This window comes from Hoplias malabaricus, chromosome 16 (genome assembly GCF_029633855.1).
Source record: "Hoplias malabaricus isolate fHopMal1 chromosome 16, fHopMal1.hap1, whole genome shotgun sequence".
In the NCBI taxonomy this organism is placed as follows: Eukaryota; Metazoa; Chordata; class Actinopteri; order Characiformes; family Erythrinidae; genus Hoplias; species Hoplias malabaricus.
The window spans coordinates 21,815,789-21,836,496 of record NC_089815.1 but is presented as its reverse complement, the minus strand read 5'-3'; the positions used below and the strand labels follow the sequence as shown (position 1 = coordinate 21,836,496).

At 40.4% G+C, this 20,708-nt stretch overlaps 2 protein-coding genes across 2 annotated transcripts in view; both read left to right on the top strand.

Moving 5' to 3' along the window:
• Positions 1–9,734: 9,734 nt before the first annotated feature.
• On the top strand, positions 9,735–13,428 carry LOC136671539 (claudin-7). The gene is made up of 4 exons (XM_066647260.1): positions 9,735–10,065; positions 11,662–11,826; positions 12,362–12,437; positions 12,782–13,428. The coding sequence occupies exons 1-4, from the start codon at positions 9,846–9,848 to the stop codon at positions 12,939–12,941; spliced, it is 621 nt and encodes a 206-aa protein (XP_066503357.1). The 5' UTR covers positions 9,735–9,845; the 3' UTR covers positions 12,942–13,428.
• Positions 13,429–14,623: 1,195 nt separating this feature from the next.
• The window catches only part of p3h2 (prolyl 3-hydroxylase 2), a 52,980-nt gene continuing 46,895 nt past the window's right edge, over positions 14,624–20,708 (top strand). The window contains exon 1 of the mRNA XM_066647381.1: positions 14,624–15,299. Within this exon, the coding sequence (XP_066503478.1) occupies positions 14,895–15,299 (405 nt within the window). The 5' untranslated portion in view covers positions 14,624–14,894. The remainder of the gene's footprint in view (positions 15,300–20,708) is intronic.

The window sequence follows — 20,708 nt, the reverse complement described above, 5'->3', positions numbered from 1 at the left end:
AACTACTTTTAAATAACATTTGTTTGTGTTTTTTCTTCTCCCCCCCACTCAGTTGAAAAGAGAATATAGTCCAGGACTAGTCTTAATCCCTGTCTGGGAAACCAACCCTAAAATTGAACTTATGCTTAGGGACCACAACCATCTCGCCTTTTTTAAAGACCATAAATATATTGTATAGATTCCAAAAAATGTATGCTTTGTGCTCTGTGTTGTTTTACCTGAAATGGCCAAAGCAAATTCTACCTTCATCTTCCCCAATCTACATTAATGTAGTCGATTTGTCAAACGTCCAGTAGATGTTTTTTAATGGGTTTAAGAAATACAGTCAAAATAAAGTGCTGCATTTGCACTGCAAATAACCTTAAAATCACACCCTGTTTAAAGTCTGGTCAGTGCTTAACACCCAAAACACACACAAAAATGTTATAGTCTATGCCTCCACTTATCCTCCACCACTTGCCTACAGCTAAAGACCATCTGCACAAGTTGATGGGATTAGTTCCATAGCTTTGCTATGCGAAAAACCCTGGCTGTCTGAATTTGGGACTCTCAAACACTGCAGTTTCAAAGCAGAATGTTCAGCCACAGTGGAAATGTTAAATAACACAGGTTTTAAAGAAAAGAACACTGCTGAGTGTACATGCAGTTGAGTAAATATAAGTTACCTATTATCCACCGCTGTGTAGTATGTGTTAAAGTGTGTGAGCCTGTGTTAAACCCTCTGCTGGAAGAATGGACCTTTTATTCTACTCAAAAACAACCACACTATCAGCATGCTTTTTTTTTAGCACCTGCATATAACACTATAGAGTTGGTATAACCACTTCAAAACTGGATACGTAGTCCTTTACACTGACAATACAGCTGTGTTTATGTGATCTGCATGTTTTACATTGCATCTTTTACCAGATAGAACCCCAGCGCTTGCTGTTGAAATATGTCAAAACCCTTTACCTGAAAGTCATCTTCTGAGAATGGAAGCATTACAAATGTGCACCCTGAGCTTTGTTGTGATTTTTGCTTGGAGCACAAACAGAATGTTTTTGCTGAATGAGGAAGTTAAGGAGCGGAGCAACACCTTGGTCTAGGCTGGTCCACCTGCATGCCTCAGATTTTTCTGCTCTATGCCTGTGCTAACTCAACTCCACCTACAGGCTAACAGCAAAAAACAAACACACACACAGCGCGAAGGAGAATTCCACTGATTTTTCAAAATTCCGGCAGAATAAAATGGTTGAACTGTTTTGATGTGAGACACCTCACTGTAGTGAAACCTACTGACTTTCTTTACACTGGTGGTGATAGGAACCAGGGGTCACAGTGGATACAGTGCAAATATAGACATTTATATCAAGACAATCAATGAACCAACACAATTTCTTCATAAATTATTGCTTTATTTTTACAGAAATGTTGAAATATTCGTGGAATTCTCTTATAATCACAGTTCCAGAGTGATGTCAGGAAATCAAGGGAGAGTAAAGGAAGGGATTAAGCACATGCTCTTGGAGAGATCTCACACTTGGGCTTATGTTATCCAGGTTACTGCTTTATGAAATACGCCTACAAGAAAAACAACCGCATGTTCAGATGAATCAGATGTGAGAGAGCAGGAAAAACATGAAACTGTAGCACAGATGATCCTCTGAGTCTCAAGTTGTGAAACACCAGCTTTAGTTTGAAGGCTTGCATTACTCCCCGTACTCTGCTGCCACCTAGAGACTGGGAACACAGCAGCCAGGCCTACACATGAAGCCGTTTCATCAGCATGTGTCTTGTTGCTTCTGAGGCTGTCATCATCATCATCCTGAAAAGCTGACCGTCTGCTGCGCCCACTACCAGAAACAATGACTGAAATTTGAGTCTGCATTTCAGCCACGGTTCCCAGCGGAGTGCGGAGCAGTGTTCTGTTGGGTCGGTGGGGTTCTTTGAACGGGGACAGATCTGTCAAACCACCTGAAAGGACAAGAGCCATAAATCAGGCTGCATCGGCTTGCATTCAAATCTTATAGGCAGGGCAAGACTGTGGGAAAACAATACACTGATGGAATGCTGAATGCAAGAGAAACTCGTAGGCCAGCATTGCCACACTAATTTAAGAGCGTCAATTGGTATGAACCTGGAATCTGTCATTAAGAATGCCTTTAAAATCTATTTGGTTTGGGGAGGGGTCCTGCAGGGTTCAATTATGGGCCCAATGTAGGTTTTAAGATCTACATTTTTTATTTAAATGAAGAGGGAGGCCTGACCAAACACCTCATGAGAGGCTGCATAAACTTGTATCCAACTCTTGGATTGAGCAGACACTGAACTGGTACAGCTGAGAAAATATGAAGAAAATACACTATAACAACAGCTAAAACAAGGAAAAACTAGCAGCACTACACTGTGCTACCACAATGCCTCAGTGTTTTATTAGTTACCATTGCTGTATACAGTGGGTCAGCCTTAACTATGGCATTGAAATCAATTTAGGTGAGATAGTTCTGCAAGGTTCAGTAATGGGCCATATAAAGTTTTAAGGTTCAATGGCAAAGTGAAAAATTCTACATAGGGTCTACATAGATTGCAGCAGCAGTAACACTAGGCCATGTTCCTTCTGAGTAGATCTTAATATTATGATAATCCGACTAGTGTTTACTGTCTGTTTGCACTGAGAAATTATTACCCCCTTTCCATGATCTGTTTACAACAAATATTCCGGTTGTTTCTGAAAACCTGTTCAATAAAATGGAATCCACGCTACATGTTATGACAAATCCCCCGCCACTAGCCACAGCACTTACCTGAGAACAGGGCACAGCGAGCTGTCAAACGTCAAAAAACACACTTCAGACTCAAAGAGAGGATCTTCCACAGCCTTCTGTGCTCTGGGAAAATAACCCCAACATCTCTTAAACATCTCAGAATGTCTTTTTCTGTAAAGCTGGACTTGGTAGATGGTGCTGCCTTCAGTTGTCAGAACTCACCTGTGTGTGTGTACTGTGCACTCACCTTCACTTTAATCCAGCCTTCCTTTACAGCTCCCCCATAGGCCTAGGGCACATCTTCAGGAAAAACCGGTAGAGGTGGTCACGAGGGTGTGTCTGCCAGGCCTTTGCTGCTCTACAGAAAGGCTGGGAAAAACCAACCAAAATACAGCCCAAGCTCCAACCAGTCCCAAAAGATACTATGAGATTTTAAGCATGTGACTGCAATGTAGAACCTCATAAGAATTTTTCAGATTTGAAGAATTCAAATGGATTTTAGATATTTTTGTGGTTTCACTTTGGCTTATTAAGTAGTGCACTTACAGAATTTGGGAAAAAAAATAAATAAATAAAAAACTCAGTCTCAGAACACACAAAATATCTCTGTTGGCATCTGGGATTGCAGTATTGCTTCTGTAAACACCAACCAGGCATAGCATTATGACCTCATCTGTTTTGTTTTCGGTACTCACTGTCCACTTTTTCAGCTTCACTCACCATACTGGACTTTAATTAGAGTTACTGCGTATAAAGTTCATGACTTCCACATGACCACCACAGAGCAGGTAGTGTTTACTGTATATTGAGCTGGTACAAGTGGATCAGACACAGCAGTGCTGCTGGAGTTTTTAAACACGTCAGTGTCACTGCTGAACCAAGAAGGTGGGTGTGTCTGATTGAGTGGCCAGTGAGTGGGCACTGTGTCTTTAAACTCCAGCAGCACTGCTGTGTCTGTGCCACACCACTACTGCCGCCATGAACCACTACAGCACTGACAATGATCCACCAGCACACACACACAACAACAATAATAATAATAATACTTTGTACGTGCTCTGAACACATTTCAGTCACATTTTAATCAACAGTCATGGTTTATTTACTGAATGAACCACACTTGAATCAAAATGGGGTTGGTGCAGGTTTATGATTATTTAATATTTTTTGGATTTACAGACAGAGTGCTGTTTTGTTGATCCCTAAAGAAAATACAATAATTTGTGTCACATATTAAATTAAAAACACATCACCAAACAAGCAATATTCAAACATTTTGCAGATGTACAGCCACCTGTTACTTTGTGTTCATTTGTTAATCTCTGAAGTTCTGCTGAAAACCTGACATTGCTGATAAAAAGGATTTTTATTGATTCTGATAGAATCTGTTTTGTGAAGTTAATAGAAACATTGTGACGTTGGTGTTCAGAGATTTAGAGTGAAGCTAAATCTAGCCCGTATAAATATTTAGGTTTGGCAAAAGTGTGTGTGAGCGTGTGAGTAAGAATAGGCTGGCCGTTGTGCCTCAGGCTTTCTTCCCCTTGTAGGAATGGTATCAGACAGGTTTGAGACTGGCAGACTTTAGACCCAGGAGTGAGGGAGGATCACACACACACACACACACACACACACAATTGCTACAAATGCTATGATTAGTCATGATTAATCATATTGTTTCTTCTTAAGACTTAAGCTTTAATGTATGAAAAGTAAAAGACTCAATGTAAGATCAACACTGGAATTATATTTATATTAGTGGTGTCTATGGATTAAAAATGTAATCACCAAAATGCATTATTTTTTACTTTAATGTAGTCTTTTAATTATATTTAAAATATAAAAATTCTTAATCTGTGAAGTAAAATTTTCAGGGAAAGCTTTAACATCAGACACGGAAGCTTTAATGGAGAAAAGTAACGTGGCGTAGCAGTTCACGGCTTAAATGATAAACACCTACAGCTTCAACAATTTTTTAAGAGATAAAAGGAGGGATTAAGCAAGTTAGATGATGAAACAGGAGCTCTCTTTCTCTGTGTGTCAGCTTCTGAATCTACCTTCTGAATGTGTTTACATTGCTAATTTAAATGACTAATACATCCTTGGGCTCTGTAAAATATCAATGGAAGAAGATTTTTAAATGAAAATTTATACATACTCCTGTGAAAATAAAACAAATATGTGTAATTCATGGATACAAAAATACGACGAGTTTTAGGGCCATGGCATTGAAAAAAACTAGAAAAGATTCAGAGAATAAAGTCAGAATTCTGAGAATAATTTAAAGAAAAATTTCGGAAAATAAAGTTGGAATAATTCTTTTAATAAATAATTCTGTTCACTTCACTGACTGCTTCTTTCACAACTCACTCCATGGTGCACAGACTGTGAGTCTGTCTGCTTTTAAATATATTATAATAAATTATAACCAAAAACCGTGTTTCTCTAAATATTCTGACTTTTACGACATTATTCTCATAATTTTTTCAACATTTTTCTCTGAATCTTTTTTTTTCAATGCCATGGCTCTAAGGGTAAGATTAGTGTGGTTGTTTTGTTGGTTTCACTAAACAGGCTCTGAAACTGTGAATTCACCAAGTTGACCTTTAGTCTGAGAAACACTAGATTAGACCTGACACTAGATGGCAGACCATGACCAGTAAATGGTGGAAGCACTCCATAGAGCTGCTAAAGGATTAATTATGTAGTATAAGAGCACAAATGGTACTTTCCAAATAAGTGTGGGTTTTTAAAAATAAAAAATGAAGTATGAGGGAGTTGTCTGTCCTCCAGCATCAGCTGGGAAGCTGTGGTAGTTGTTAATGGAAAAGGCTTCACAGGGTTGGTCGCTTTTGTATCATTTCTTCCAGAAAGAGACACTGCTGTAGGTGGTCAACACCCAAACACTCTTTATCTCGATTAGTTTATGACTTTATCGCCATAATCATATGAATATTTACTACAGGCACATGTCGTCTTAAATATGTGTTCTCTAAACCTGTGCTTTGTACTTGTCCCTGGTGTCCCCTAAAGAAGATGGCGTCTCTCTTTTGAGACTGGGTCATTTTGAGCTTTCTCCTCATAAGATAGGGTGACCAGCTGTCCTCTTTTACCCGGACATGTCCTCTTTTTTAGACTTCAAAAAATGGCGGAATTTCACAAACGTCCGGGATTTTGTTTTTCTAGAGCTTACATAGAACTTCGAGTAGCGTTTCGTTCACAAACTAGTCCCGCCCTCCCCTACTCCGATTGGTTCGCTTGAGTGAGAAGGGGGCGTGGTGAAGTAGCCTAAAGTCTTCTGATTGGACGGGACCTAAACGCACACATAGGTTTAGCATGCAACGGCAGCTAGGGGCGAGAGCTCATTACCCCCCCCCCCCCCCCTCCCCTTTTTTGTGCTCTTTTTCACCGTCTCAGATGTGGTCACCCTACATAAGAATCTTAAGAGTTTTCCCTTGCAGCAGTTTCCTTTAATTTCCTCCTATGGCTTGGATATCTCACTTCTCTTTTCCTGGATTTTTTAATTCCAGCCTGGAAATAAATTTACATGTATATTGTATGTAATTTGTAAACATGGTGAAGGTTTGAAGTCAGGCAGATAAAAGAACTTTAGTGAGGAGCACCATCCCATATCTGAACAGAGAAGAACAGAGGCTATTGCTGCAGCAGAGAGAGAGAATCTCACGATTGATAGCCTTCATTGGAGAATAAATTTTGAATGGGTGGACTGTTGCATAAGTGTAGCTAGCACCCACATCTTCAGTGCAAATGTGAAACTGAACATTCTGAACGACCTGTTCGCTGACTGAGGAACAGAAGGTCATATGGCATGAGATAACCAATCCATGACTCACTTCTTCCAGAAAATTAGCTTTATTTGGCTTCAGAAAAGTCAGCAATACACAAAAGTAACACTTAAAATAAAACCTCCCACATTTTCTTTTCCCACATCTTATTTTATCAGGGCTGTGTCATTTCCTTCCCATTCTCTGTGTCCATCTCTGAATGAGCTAGTCATAAGATTGATCACGTAACTGGTGTTTAATCATGCCGTGCATATTTTTAGGTCACTATCTGTGAGAAATTTAGTGTGTTTTCCCTGTGTCCGTGTGGGTCTCTGCATTCTGGTTGGTTTCCACAGTCCAAAAACACGTTGGTATGTGGACTGGCTGTGCAAATGTGTCTTTTGGTGTAAATGCCATTTGAAAGTGATGCCCAGGGAGAGTCCACGGCCACACTGATCAGATTGAAACCGTTACAGTAATATGTATTGAATAAAAAAGAAAACAAGAGCAAAGAGAAACTAGGCAAGCCTAATTTTGCCGGACCACCATTAGCCGTATAGCCATTGAGAGGTGTTTCTGGTATTTCAAAAACAGGAAAGCAAAAAATACATACCTTTGTCATTGGAGGGTCTGGAGAAGCTTTGGTGCTTCATATCAATGTCTTTGTTTAAATGTTGTTTTTATTATGTGAGTGTGTTGTACAGAAAATATGGAGGGCAGGTAATAAATGCAGAAATGAAAATAGGAGCACAACGTTTTGTTCATAAGATATAACTCAGACAGCAGTGTTTTTCTTGTTCATTTCATTTAAAAATAAATTCTAGATGATCTACCACCAAAGAAAAAAGAAGACCAAGAACATTTAGTTGATTTTAAGAATCACAATGACTTATTATTCCCGCTCCGGGTGACTGTCTGTGAGGAGTTGATGTGTTCTCCCCGTGTCCGCGTGGGTTTCCTCCGGGTGCTCCGGTTTCCTCCCACAGTCCAAAATCACACGTCAGTAGGTGGATTGACGACTCAAAAGTGTCCGTAGGTGTGAGTGTGTGAGTGAATGTGTCTGTGTTGCCCTGTGAAGGACTGGCGCCCCCTCCAGGGTGTATTCCCGCCTTGCGCCCAATGATTCCAGGTAGGCTCTGGACCCACCGCGACCCTGAATTGGATAAGCGGTTACAGATAATGAATGAAAATGAATGAACAATGACTTATTTATTCAATGTCCCTGTTTAGAGTGAAACATGTGAAGTTTAATGTGGCTGTGTGCAGCTGTATGTAGTTTTATAAACGCACTAATGTCACAAAATGTCTCCCCACCACAAAGACACACACTCATGCGAAAAAAGACAAATTCAGCAGTCCTCTTCTCTCTGTGAGATATAGTACGCATGGTGTTGGGCCAAACACAGCCCCAGTTAATGAACTGGAATGTGAAATATGGCTGAACTAACTGTTCCTATGCACGCATTTCATCAGTCAGTCAGTCAGTCAGTCAGTCAGTCAGTCAGTCAGTCAGTCAGTAAGCAAAAATGCCTCTTCTAGGCCGGACGTTGTGGTTTCACTCCAAAGTTAACAAAACCACACCAAAATATGTTCTACGTCTTCTCAGCATTACAGCAAACAAATTGCATAATGAAGATTTCCCATTAAAACAACAGTGACCAGAATGAAGTGCATGCAGTAAATACCCCACCCACATTTACTCCACCACTCACCTCTATCCACTCACTATACTAGAGTCTCGGAAATACAAGTCTCTGAGTATTTACAGTGGTGCCTCAAAGTTGAGAACCCTTTGGAATTTTCTATATTTCTGCAAAAATATCAGAAATTATAAAAGCACATAAAGAGATCCTTATTGGAGGTACAAAGAGTGTAAATGTACCTTCATTCATTCATTATCTGTAAGCGCTTATCCAGTTCAGGGTCGCGGTGGGTCCAGAGCCTACCTGGAATCATTGGGCGCAAGGCGGGAATACACCCTGGAGGGGGCGCCAGTCCGTCACAGTGTAACACACACACTCACGGACACTTTTGTGTCGCCAATCCACCTACCAACATGTGTTTTTGGACTGTGGGAGGAAACCGGAGCACCCGGACGAAACCCACGCGGACACAGGGAGAACACACCAACTCCTCACAGACAGTCACCCGGAGCGGGAATCGAACCCACAACCTCCAGGTCCCTGGAGCTGTGTGACTGCGACACCTACCTGATGCACCACCGTGCCGCCCTGTAAATGTACCTTTTAAATTTTAAAGTTTTGTTCCCTAAAAGTACATTACATTCTCTTCACCAGAATAAGAAGTGACTAAGAATAAGAGTAATCTGTAGAACTGTAGAAACTAAAGAACATAAGTCCAGTTTGAAATTGGGTGTCTGAAATCAACACACTTTTACAATCTACGATTAATATAGAATGTGGTGCGATAATGTTTCTTAACTAAAGGTACAGAAAAGTACCCTTGAAGGTACCACCCACACAGACATTTTTTCTGTCAGTTTAGTACCTGTAGTTCTTGTAGTAGCAGTAGTCGTAGTGTTGTTGGTGGTGGTGTTAATCGTGGTGGTGGTGGTAGTTGTAGTAGAGGTAGCATTCTTATTGTTATTATTGTTCGTAGTAGTAGTGGCCTTATAATCTGAATCACTTTGAATAACTGAGGTGAAAACAGGAAGGTGAGATGTGGGAATGAGCAGGACATACAAGTTCATGTGAATTTACAAAATGTAAAAACACTGTGATGACAAAACCATGTGCTGATCTGTCACACAAACAAATGGACACACACCCAGACACAGTCACAAGGACAGGGTCAGAAACAGCAGTACAGTATGATCCCAGATCAACACTAAAGGGCTACAGATGATACACAGGCCCCAGATTGACCAGGCTGGGCCTGCACCACTGAGGGTCTGTGTCCAACGGTGGTAGACATTGAGGAAGTGTCTACAAACATTTAAACTTGTGCTGTACAGGGAAATGAGTAATAAAATACTGAAGTAGTTAATGACCTCCTTTGTCATGAGTGGGCAGTGGACAGAGTTGTGTCATGTCCAGTTTCTGGTTAATCAGCAGAATTACTGGTGTGTCGTGCGTATTGCATAAGGGTACAGTGCGCACACACACCCTCACAACCCCACCCTCGCCCGAGCTGATTAAAAAGCCTGCCCAGGCTCAGAGACACCATAACTGACCCATCAGCAGCTTCCTGAGACTACAGACAAAGCCCAGCTACACCCCAGGATTAAGCACGCGCTTCTTGGCCCCTGCTGTTTTCCCGCTCTTTCTCTCTCTCTCTCTGAGGTGTGTTATTCAGGATGGTTAGTGCGGCTGTCCAGCTGCTCTCATGTGTCTTGTGCGCTGTCGCTCTCTGCGCTCTGCTCTCGAGCACCTGCATGACGGAGTGGAAGGTGATCGCACGCGCTAATGGGGACACTGCGCCACAGAAGGAGTTTGTGGGCTTGTGGAAGAGATGCAGCACAGGTGCCGGGGACACGCTCACGTGCACGCCCTTCACCTCCATCCTCCATCAGCCGTGTAAGTACTGCAACCTCGCTGTAAAACTCATTTTAGTGTTGGGAGGACAGTACACAGTACGATTTCTCAAAAGAAGGGAGGGCACGTTCTGTTGTTGTAAGGCTACAGGTAGTATGTTCAACCAGGAATACCAAGAATGGCCTGTAAGTAGCGTAATATGCATGGGCATAGTGGCGTGATCTCACCCAGCACATTCTTAATGGAATAATAATTTCTTGCACCGTAGCCAGTAACTATGTTTCTAATCTTTTAATATGTAAACAATGAGAGTAGAACAAATATTTACATTTTAATTAATATACAATTACCTGGCAATTCTTGTGATGGTTGGCAGTGGACTGCTGTGAGGAATATGAAGTGGGGACGGCAATCATTCAAAAGTTAAAAACAATTTTTTTGCATCTGTAATTAGCACAGGGTTTTCAATATTTATTATTATTAATAATTTTAAATTACATAGTTACATTTACCATGATTATTGGGGGACAACTCTCTGTTTTTCCCAGGAATCCCTCCAGGATTTCTACTTTGGACTGGAATTGATATAAACTAATCAGCCACAAGATTAAAACCACAGACCGCTGAAGTCATTACAATTTCACCACTTCCTGAAGTCAAAGATCTGAGCGATTTTGACAACAGCCAAACTGTGATGGCCATAAAGTTTTGATAGGAGCATCTCCAAACCGCAGGTTTTGTGGGGTGTTTCCCAAGTATGCTGCGGTTAGAACCTTTTATCAAATCACTAATGATGGCCTTCAGAGTATTCGCTGGTTCTGCTCCCATCTACCTCAATAGACTCTTAAAACCATACGTTAGCGCCCGCCCTCTCCGTTCCTCAAAGGAGCGCCAACTAACACGACCAACCCTCCGTACAGGTCAGTTGAGGCTATTCTCATCTCTGGTACCACGCTGGTGGAACGAGCTTCCAAGCACTATCAGAGCAACAGAAACCCTCTCTGCATTCAAGAAATCATTGAAAACCCAGCTCTTCCGAGAGTATCTTTTGCACTGAATGTCTTTCTTAATAATGTACTTATTACTTCCTGGCATACTGCACTTAATGTAAGGTTTTTGCATAATTTGTGCTGTAGTTCGAATGTTAGCTCCTCTTTTGTAAGTCGCTTTGGATAAAAGCGTCTGCCAAATGCATAAATGTAAATGTAAATGTAAATGTAAATGTAAATGTAAATGTAAATGTTTTATAGAATCTTTAGTCTCAAAAGCAAAACACACATCTCCATTTTTGTGGATTTCATGAGTATGGACCACCAGAAATGCTCAGAAATGACATTTTAGTTGTTATTTAAATAAAACACAGGGAGGTTCATGATCACCAAAGGCTCATTGATGCGTCTGAGCAGGGAAAGTTATGGCTGTTTGGACCAATCCCACAGACGAGCTACTGTAGCACCAACTGCTGAAATGGTAATGATTGGTAGTTCACCACAGCCTGTTGTGTATGGGGCTGGATGTTCACCACCTATTATACCACATATTCTACTCCAGTTAAATCTCTCTAGATAGACAAATAGATAGTTAGCATAAACAGCGTTCCTCAGAGAGATGTTCATGCTGCTTTTTTCTTCTTCCTAGTGGAAATCAATGTGAGCAGAGCTCTGATGATCTGCAGTATTATCTTCTGTGCTCTCGCTCTGCTGGTGACCATTCCAGGACTCCAGTGTACAAACTGTCTGGACGGCAACGAGCAGATGAAGAGTAAAACTGCCATGGTGGGAGGAGGCCTGTCCATTTTTGGGGGTAAGTTGCCATCCATGATGTGCCCTCACAAAACATTTGACGACACAAACAATGTGTTAACTGAGCTGTAAGTCATTTTTTTCAGCTGCAAAAGTGGCAAAACTATATTTATGAATGTTTTATTAATGGGAATACATACTTGTTTAAAAAAATTAAAATGTCCAGAAGTAACCAGACAGCAGGGCTGAGGTGTGACACACTTCCTTCTTTAAGGTCCACCCATTGCTGACAGATTTTCAGTGGAAAAACTCCCTTGAAAAGCAACACAACATAACCCTAGAGTCACTAAGCTCAATGCCAAGTGTCGGTTAGAAGGTTATAAAGCACTTATTAATGAGTTGTGGAGCTTTATCAAATACCTTCCCTATGAGCTGGAGTAGCATTGGTGATTTTGAGTGGTTTGACGGGTTTGCTGTGTTTCCCTGTGTCTGTGTGTATTTTCTTCAACTTCTCCAGGTGCAAAGCATTCCATTTAGATGTTTAGAGGAATTATTATTCTTTCTAACTCTATCTCTGTTCTTCTCTGTTCCTCCAGGGCTGTGTGCCTTTGGATTGATTTGTTGGTATGCCTACAATGTCACTAAAGAGTTTCAAGGTTCTGGACTGGTGAAGTAAGTATTCTGTTGCTATTTTTGACTCCACATCTTTTATTTTGTATTTCTAAGGTTTAAACCTCTTGCTGATTTAAAAAATGTAAAGAGATAAAGTAACTAAATTGGGCGGCACGGTGGCGCCTCAGGTAGTGTCGCTGTCACACAGCTCTTGTGAGACATAATGCTCTTTATAGGACTTAGCTTTAGACTCTGAACAGGCCACAGCTTGAGCCTGTCAGACATAGGCCTGTAGTCATTTCTCAAATTTCTGCCATTTTAGGCTTGTGTCATTTTATTTATTTATTTATTTAGGTCTGTGTGTGTGTGCTCTATCTCAGATCTCTGTGTTGTGCTCTCTGCAGGTATGAGTTTGGACAGGCTCTGTTTGTTGGTGGAACAGGAGGTTTGCTCTCCATCATTGGCGGTATTCTCCTGTGCGTCGGCAGTAAACCAGAGAATCGTTTCAGGTCATATCCAGACAAGTCGTCTGTTTCCGAGAGACAGGCCACGGATTATGTCTGAAGACCTCTGTACATCATCTAAACACAGCAGCTTAACTTACACTGGAAGTACCATTTTGGAGACTGGATATATGAGTATGTGAAGCCACATTCCCAAAAACAGTTTACAAGTTTACCTAGTTTACAACGGTGTTTAAGGCTATGTAGATCCCTGTGTGTGAAGTTTATGTATACACAGCTCCATTGTTGAATAAACCTTTAGTTTTCTATATAGATCTGTCTTATATAAAGCCACAGATGTAATAAATCCATGGCTTTTTATTTATTTTACTTTTGATTGTATGAATGTGTGTGTTTGTATAGAAACTGTTCTGCAGTGCAGTCTGTTTTTGTATTTTCAATGTGAAATATGAAACATATTTAAACTCTTACTAATTCTACAGCTGTGTATTACAATAATGTAATGTAAATACGAAGTGTCGTGGTTTTTATAATGTTTACATTTTTGTATTTCAAATGTTTACATAAACACAAATACCCGTGAAAAATGTGGAACCTTTTTTTGTGATCTATATATATATAAATAAAATCAAAACAAATCTATATTTGTTGAAAATTATGACTGGCAGCGTAAGTCTATAACGGCATTACTGGTTCAGATGGAGGGCGGCACGGTGGCGCAGCAGGTAGTGTCGCAGTCACACAGCTCCAGGGGCCTGGAGGTTGTGGGTTCGATTCCCGCTCCGGGTGACTGTCTGTGAGGAGTTGGTGTGTTCTCCCCGTGTCCGCGTGGGTTTCCTCCGGGTGCTCCGGTTTCCTCCCACAGTCCAAAAACACACGTTGCAGGTGGATTGGCGACTCGAAAGTGTCCGTAGGTGTGAATGTGTGTGTGTCTGTGTTGCCCTGTGAAGGACTGGCGTCCCCTCCAGGGTGTATTCCAGGTAGGCTCTGGACCCCCCGCGACCCTAAATTGGATAAGCGGTTACAGATAATGGATGGATGGTTCAGATGGAGGGAACCAAACAATTGCAGGTGTTGTACACTCACTACTGCCTTTAAATTGCTCCACTAGAGGGAGAGAGACGCTCAAAAATGGAATACCATCGCTTGTAAGGAATAAAATACACCGTGTATAGCTGTGCGTTTAAAGCAGCGCTCCGGTGAAAATCAAGTGTTTAAGTTTGATAAACGGAGATGAGTTTTTAGTGGTTAAAGCGATGACTAGAGAGGGTCATTTTGGGGACAGAAAATGAATCTCTGTATGTTGTAATATTTAAGTATGACACATATAACATTCAAATCAGTGGCTTATCTCCAGTTTAGAAAACATTCAGAGCCAAATGGTACATTATAAATTTTGTAATTGGTAGCCATTTTATTTCATGGCTACAACAACCAATCAACATGGGCTTCTTTTTTCTTTTCAGTTTTATGTGTATTGACTTTGTATTGGACTTTTCATCTTCTTATTATTAATTTTCCTTACCTCGTTATTTTTAAGGCAAATTTATGAAAAACGAAATATAGGATTAAACGACCCAAATTATATTTAAGAAATAGAATTGGTATTTTTGCTCACAATGATTTGGAAGCTGTAAGTTTAAGGTAAAACACTAGTGTTCCTTTAAAAGCTTCAGATTTCTGGTTACTATCACCACAACTATGAAGGTTTCTTTGTTTATCTGGAAATGGGGATTTATTAACAACTCACTCTTAATAACTTTATTTAAACGGAGTGTTAGAATTTTAATTGTGAGTTTTTTTAATTGCTGCGAACACATTCAGGGGCAGCATTTCAGCATTGTGGATGAAAGCGCACAGGGGGTCTTTTTTCCCGTTAGCTGTGGAAGTGGAAGTGGAGGAGGAGCCCATTTGGAGGAGGAGAAGACGGAGGGGTCACAGAAATGTCCCCTGTTAATAACTCCTTCACAATGACTAACACAGCGCTGGAAGGCAGCGGTATTTCTGACCGAGAGAGAGACTGCGGTCAGCGGCAGGTTTGAGTTTCTTGAAGATGGAGGTGAATGTTCTTCCTCAGCTCGTGGCGGCTTTCCTCCTCATCCTCCGGGCAACGTGTTCGCTCGAGCCGTATGACCTGTTGTACGATAACGGCGTCGAGGCGTTCTCCAAAGGCGACTACGCCGGTGTGGTTCGGTACATGGAGAAAGCTCTACAAACTTTCTCCAAAGTTCGTGAAACTAAAATCCGCTGCCGGCTAACGTGCGAGGAGCAGCATCGCATCGACGGCTCTGCCAACACCGAGCTCTTCTTCGACTCGGTACTTCACAGAGCCGTCTGTCTCAACCACTGCATTGAATCACAAATTGGCTCCCAGTCCGTCCACAAAGTTAGTGAGGATGTTATCCAGGACTTCCACAGACGAATCCCCTACAACTACCTCCAGCTCGCCTACAGAAAGGTAAAGAGTACTGAGCTGAGGTATCTACATTTCTCTCATCTCGCTCCTGTTCACAAAATGGTCACCTGTTTCTGAGACTGAAGACGTTACACTGTTATAAAAGCTCGTGTTGCTCCAGAAGGGTCCTAACGTTTCGAGGTTCTAGAAAGTTCCGTGAATTCTAGAATTCTGGAAAAACGTGTGAAAAAGTGTTCAGTCCACGCCATTAAACAACATTTTAAAAATGAAACTGTTTAAAATAGTAGTGATAAACTTCCAAAATATATTTTTAGATGTTCATATAAAAACTAAGGTCTTAGATTTGAATGATTTTTTAAATGAGGTGTCACAATAAACCGCACATTGGTAACTGACCAAAACACTATCTCAAAACGGTAGCTTTACAAAGGAAGAAAGGGAAAAAAACTTAAATTAACTTAAATGAAAGTCTGAAAGTTTGAAAACGCGTTATTACTAATATTTATTGGGGCATATATAAATTGTGAACTCTTTAGTATCAAATTGAAGCACAAAGGCACAATTTACTATTTAAAAGACTTACATTATGGGCTTTTAACTGGTCATTAGAATGGGCTAACACTGCTCAATTAACCTAAATAGGGCATGACTCTGTTAAATAGGCTAATATCAACTCACTAAAATACTACTAATCAGGAACTGTGTGTGTTAAAGAGACTTGTGTTAAGTAAAATAAGAATATTCTGGTCCTGGTTATCGATATCTGATATTTTAAAATGGATAATGATGTAGGTTATTGACTGATTTACTGATTTATTTGCATAGAACTTTGCTGGAATCTGTTAGACTAAGTGTAGAGTGAGGATGCCCTGTATGTATCAGGACAGGGTGCTGTAAAATGCTATGAAATACTCAATAGTCCTTCCACAATGAGCTTTTTATTGCTAAGATCATGGTTTTGATAAGGGAGTGCTATATTGGACCAGTGTAGGACAGGATGAACATATAACAGAATAGCTGAAATCCTGAAGAACATTGCAGACAAAAGTTTCTCTTTTGGGAATGTAACGTGATATAGAATGGTGTTCCAGTCTGACCCTAATGAAGTGACGCCTGGAAGGGAAACCCATTAGTATAAACCAGAGGTGTCAGGTTCAGTCCTTGAGGGTTAAAGTTCAGCACTGTATGGAGATTGCCCTTCTCAAATTCCTCCACTAAACCTGTCTGAATCACCAAGCTGCTGAATATTGACTTCCAGGAGCAAAGTTGGACACCACAAAATTTTCGGATGTGCATGTTTCTGTAGAAGAAAGAGATAAGAAACTTTGACTAAAATATAGGACACCGTCTCTTTTATGGAGTTCGGATATATTATTAATATAAGATAATACCTCATTTCAATATCAGTGAATATTAATATTAATTTATAATTTAAAACTTTCTTGCCTATTAGAATATTCTGTTGTTTGAGCTCATTCCCAGCACAAACAGAACATCTCGTACTGACACAGAGTCAGAGCTGATCATTTTATCATAAGAAAACTCTCACGCACAAACACATACACAACTTTCATGACTGGACATGATGACAGTAGATCAAGGCCACTTAGTCTTGCACTGCTGTTTGTAACAGGACTCAGATCAGACACATTCCTGCTTGCTTTCCCGTCAGATTGAACCTCCGGTTAGAGTATGTATGTTTGGGTAATATTTGTGGAAATAAATAGAGTTCCTCACACTCTGACATTCCAGCCCTTTAAAGGTCCTCTCCCCCACATTGCCACTGGTATAATGATGCCTATTGGCCAGGCTTAAAGACAGCACAGTCCCCAACTGTTCCTCCTTTGACAAGTTTGTACGTCTGTCCAGTTCACTGAGTGTTTATTCAGCCAAATATTTTGTTTTCCCCCTTGCTGCCTGTTTGCTTTGCTAAGCGGAAAGACGCCGCCTTGTTCTAGCTTATGAATGGATGATATTTATGTCAGGGTCAGTCAGGGGTATTGGTGGGTTCCTTTTCAGCTGTGGGTGCCAAACCACAGAAAGATCAAAGGTTCTTAAAAGCTTATGTTCTCACTTGTCCAGCAGCGGGATGCTGGAGTAATGCATACTCTAGGGCCTCCATGCAAATGACCTTCTAAGAACCTTAGCAATCAGGTTGAGGTATTATTAAAATAATGAATATGAACATGACTCCAGAGTAAAGGGAATAAACATTCATAGTGTATCATTTTACAGTGGGCATCATAATTTTGGCATGGGTAATGTTTCAGTAATGCATATTAAAAATGCTGAAGTAGGCGGCACGGTGGTAGTGTCACAGTCACACAGCTCCAGGGACATGGAGGTTGTGGGTTCGATTCCCGCTCTGGGTGACTGTCTGTGAGGAGTTTGGTGTGTTCTCCCCACGTCCGCGTGGGTTTCCTCCGGGTGCTCCGGTTTCCTCCCACAGTCCAAAAACACACGTTGATAGGTGGATTGGCGACTCGTGAGTGTGTGTGTGTGTGTTTGTGTGTGTGTGTTGTCCTGTGAAGGACTGGCGCCCCCTCCAGGGTGTATTCCCGCCTTGCGCCCAATGATTCCAGGTAGACTCTGGACTCATCGCGACCCTGAACTGGATAAGTGCTTACAGATAATGAATGAATGAATGAATGAATAATGCTGAAAAATGCAGATCACCCCCCTCAGTAATCACATAATGGCTTGCGTGATGTTTTTCTATGACCTTTTTTAAATGGATCAAAGTATACAAGATATATTGATGGCCAAGTCATAAGTTTGAGCACTGGTCTGCTATGAACGGGAAAGTCTGAATTGGTTATTGATTGATTAAAAAAAAAATGAAGTGATTTAAAGAGAATCTTTGTTACACTACTGTAACAAACCTAACCTAATATAGCACGTTCTCACAATGTGTGATGTGATGTTTGCTGTATATTTCTCCCTGCTAGACCTATGGTACATTGCAGTTGCACTATTTGAAGTATTGAATATGAAGCTGCTAAAAAAGGCCTGTTTATAGAGCAAGGACTTTTTAAAGGACTCTGTTGAAAGGTCCACTGACATTGCTCTAAAGGACCATTTTTGGCACCTTCAGTTAGCTAAATATTTTAACAATAGAACCAAAACACTGCTTTGTCTGTATATACATGCTACACCGTTCAACTTATCTATGTGAGGGCATTTTAAAAATACTTAGAAGAACATTTGTTATCTGATTGCATTATATGTAAATATTCTTTATCAAACTGGCAACATTTCCACAGAAATTTCCTGAAGAAACAAACCATGATATGATCTGATATGCATAACTCAGACAGTCAGTAGTTAAAAAGCACATTTCCAATTTCTAGCCATGCAGAAAATATAGAATAATTTTCATCTTATCTGTAACCAGTTCTGTTCTTCTGATGTCTCATAAACAGCGAGTAAATACATTTTGAGGTGCACCTGCTCTATGTGTGAGTGTGTGTGAGTGTGTTTTTTCTGAATATCCTCAGCAAACACAAATTTTCTATGAAATCCTTCTGCTGCACAGCATGGCACTTCCTCTGCAGACCTCCTTCTGCATGACTGGCACTAAGAGGATAAGAGTACAGCAGGAATGTAGAGCCACATATTCATTTACTTTCCTGTAAATAGGTTCACTTGATAGTTACTGAGAAGAAAACAAAAAACAGGTGGGTTCGTGCACCACATTGCAGTGCTTCATCTGTTGTATTGGTTAAATTCACCCCAGAGCGCCAGATTTTAATGTGAGCAAAAACAAGGAAGCAAGAACACTGAGCTGAAGCTTGTTGTGTTATAGGCTATACATCTTTGGTAGCTTTTCTCACTGAGTTGTTAAGCTGCCACTCAAAATTGGAGAGCTTTTGCTTGGAAAAAAGGTTTGATTTTGTTTATATGACTTTTAACATTTAGTTGCCAAACCCCAGCTAAGAGCAATACTGACCCTCTGGCATTCCTGCTAGATTGTGATTTATGCCTAATCACTAGCTGTTGACAAGGTCTTTTGCCAGAAAAAAAGCATGTGACTGGCTTGGAGCCAGTAGATCACTCGTAAAAGAACATTAGATGTATAAATAGTTAAAGAAGGATTCAGGAAGAACTCTGAACTGGTGTGGGAAGCTCATGAAGGGACTGATTCTTGGGGAATTCTGGCAGAGCTTAGGTAAGATCCTGTTTTAGTGGAAAAAGTAGATACAGCAGCCAGCCTGACATCTGTTAGGGTCGGCAAATGGCTGATTTGATGTTGGTGTACTTTTTCTGTGACACTTTTTGGCTTATGCTCCATTTATTTTGAGGGAGATTGACTCTTCCTGTTTTTCAACAGACAGTGTCTAAAGACTAAAGTACACTTTTAATTTTTTAGCCAAAGATACGTACATATATATATGTGTGTGTGTGTGTATGTGTGTGTGTGAGTGTGTGTATGCTTACAACCAGGTTTTGGACTGGAGAGATGTACCAGTGGGGAATTATAATCATTATGGAGCTGTTGAAAACCCCATTTTTCACAGTTGAACAAGAATCATGGAGGAAGGGAGTGTCAGGACAGTCAAACTGTGAGGTGTGTGAATCAGGTAATAGGTGGGATGGGCAGACACTTAAGGCCACTTTTCCTGCCCCAGCTATACCCTGGTCCAGCACCAAAAGCATTTTTGCAATAGAATATTACATCATTACGTCACTTTATTAGTTTGTGCAGGACCAAGGCGAGGTTCCATTAACAGTTTGAAGTCACACAAATATCCTAAAGGTAAATGTAAAATACCTCACACTCACCCACTTACTTAGATTTAGGAACTGCTCCACAAGGGGGTGTTATTCAGTGCTTTGCATAAAGGACACGTGTCTTTGTTTACATGAACCTTTAGACATTGCATGTTGTTGGCGATAACAAATATATGGTGTAGTATTTATGATGTATTTCATTCATTGATTAATTAACAAAAATATATAAATTCTGTAACAAAAATGAACATTCTGGGCACTTTCATGTTTTTTTTTCCCCGGTTTTCCAGGATTTGTCATTGTCTGACATTAAAACAAATAGAAGAAAAAAAGGAGAGTGAAACCTGGTCAGCTGTATGGATTTAACTTGTGTAGATGTAATTAAATATGTTATTAATATATTTTTTGAAGAATTATTATTATGATATCTCTCTAGTTCAGATGGGTTAAAAGTGAAGAAGGCAGTCTCTATTTTCATACGAAAAGGAAGATGTGTTTACAATGGTGGTGGCTCTTGAAGACTACTATATTATTCACTATGAAAAATGAGTGGAGTTATAAATGGAATAATGAATAATAATATAATCTTCAGGGACCATTTTACTTTAAAAAGTTGTTACTTTGTGTGTGTGTGTGTTGACCGCAATAACATGCCGGAACATTACAAAGATATCTAATATTGCTACATCACCATGACTCTTTTAACCCATTTGTAACAGT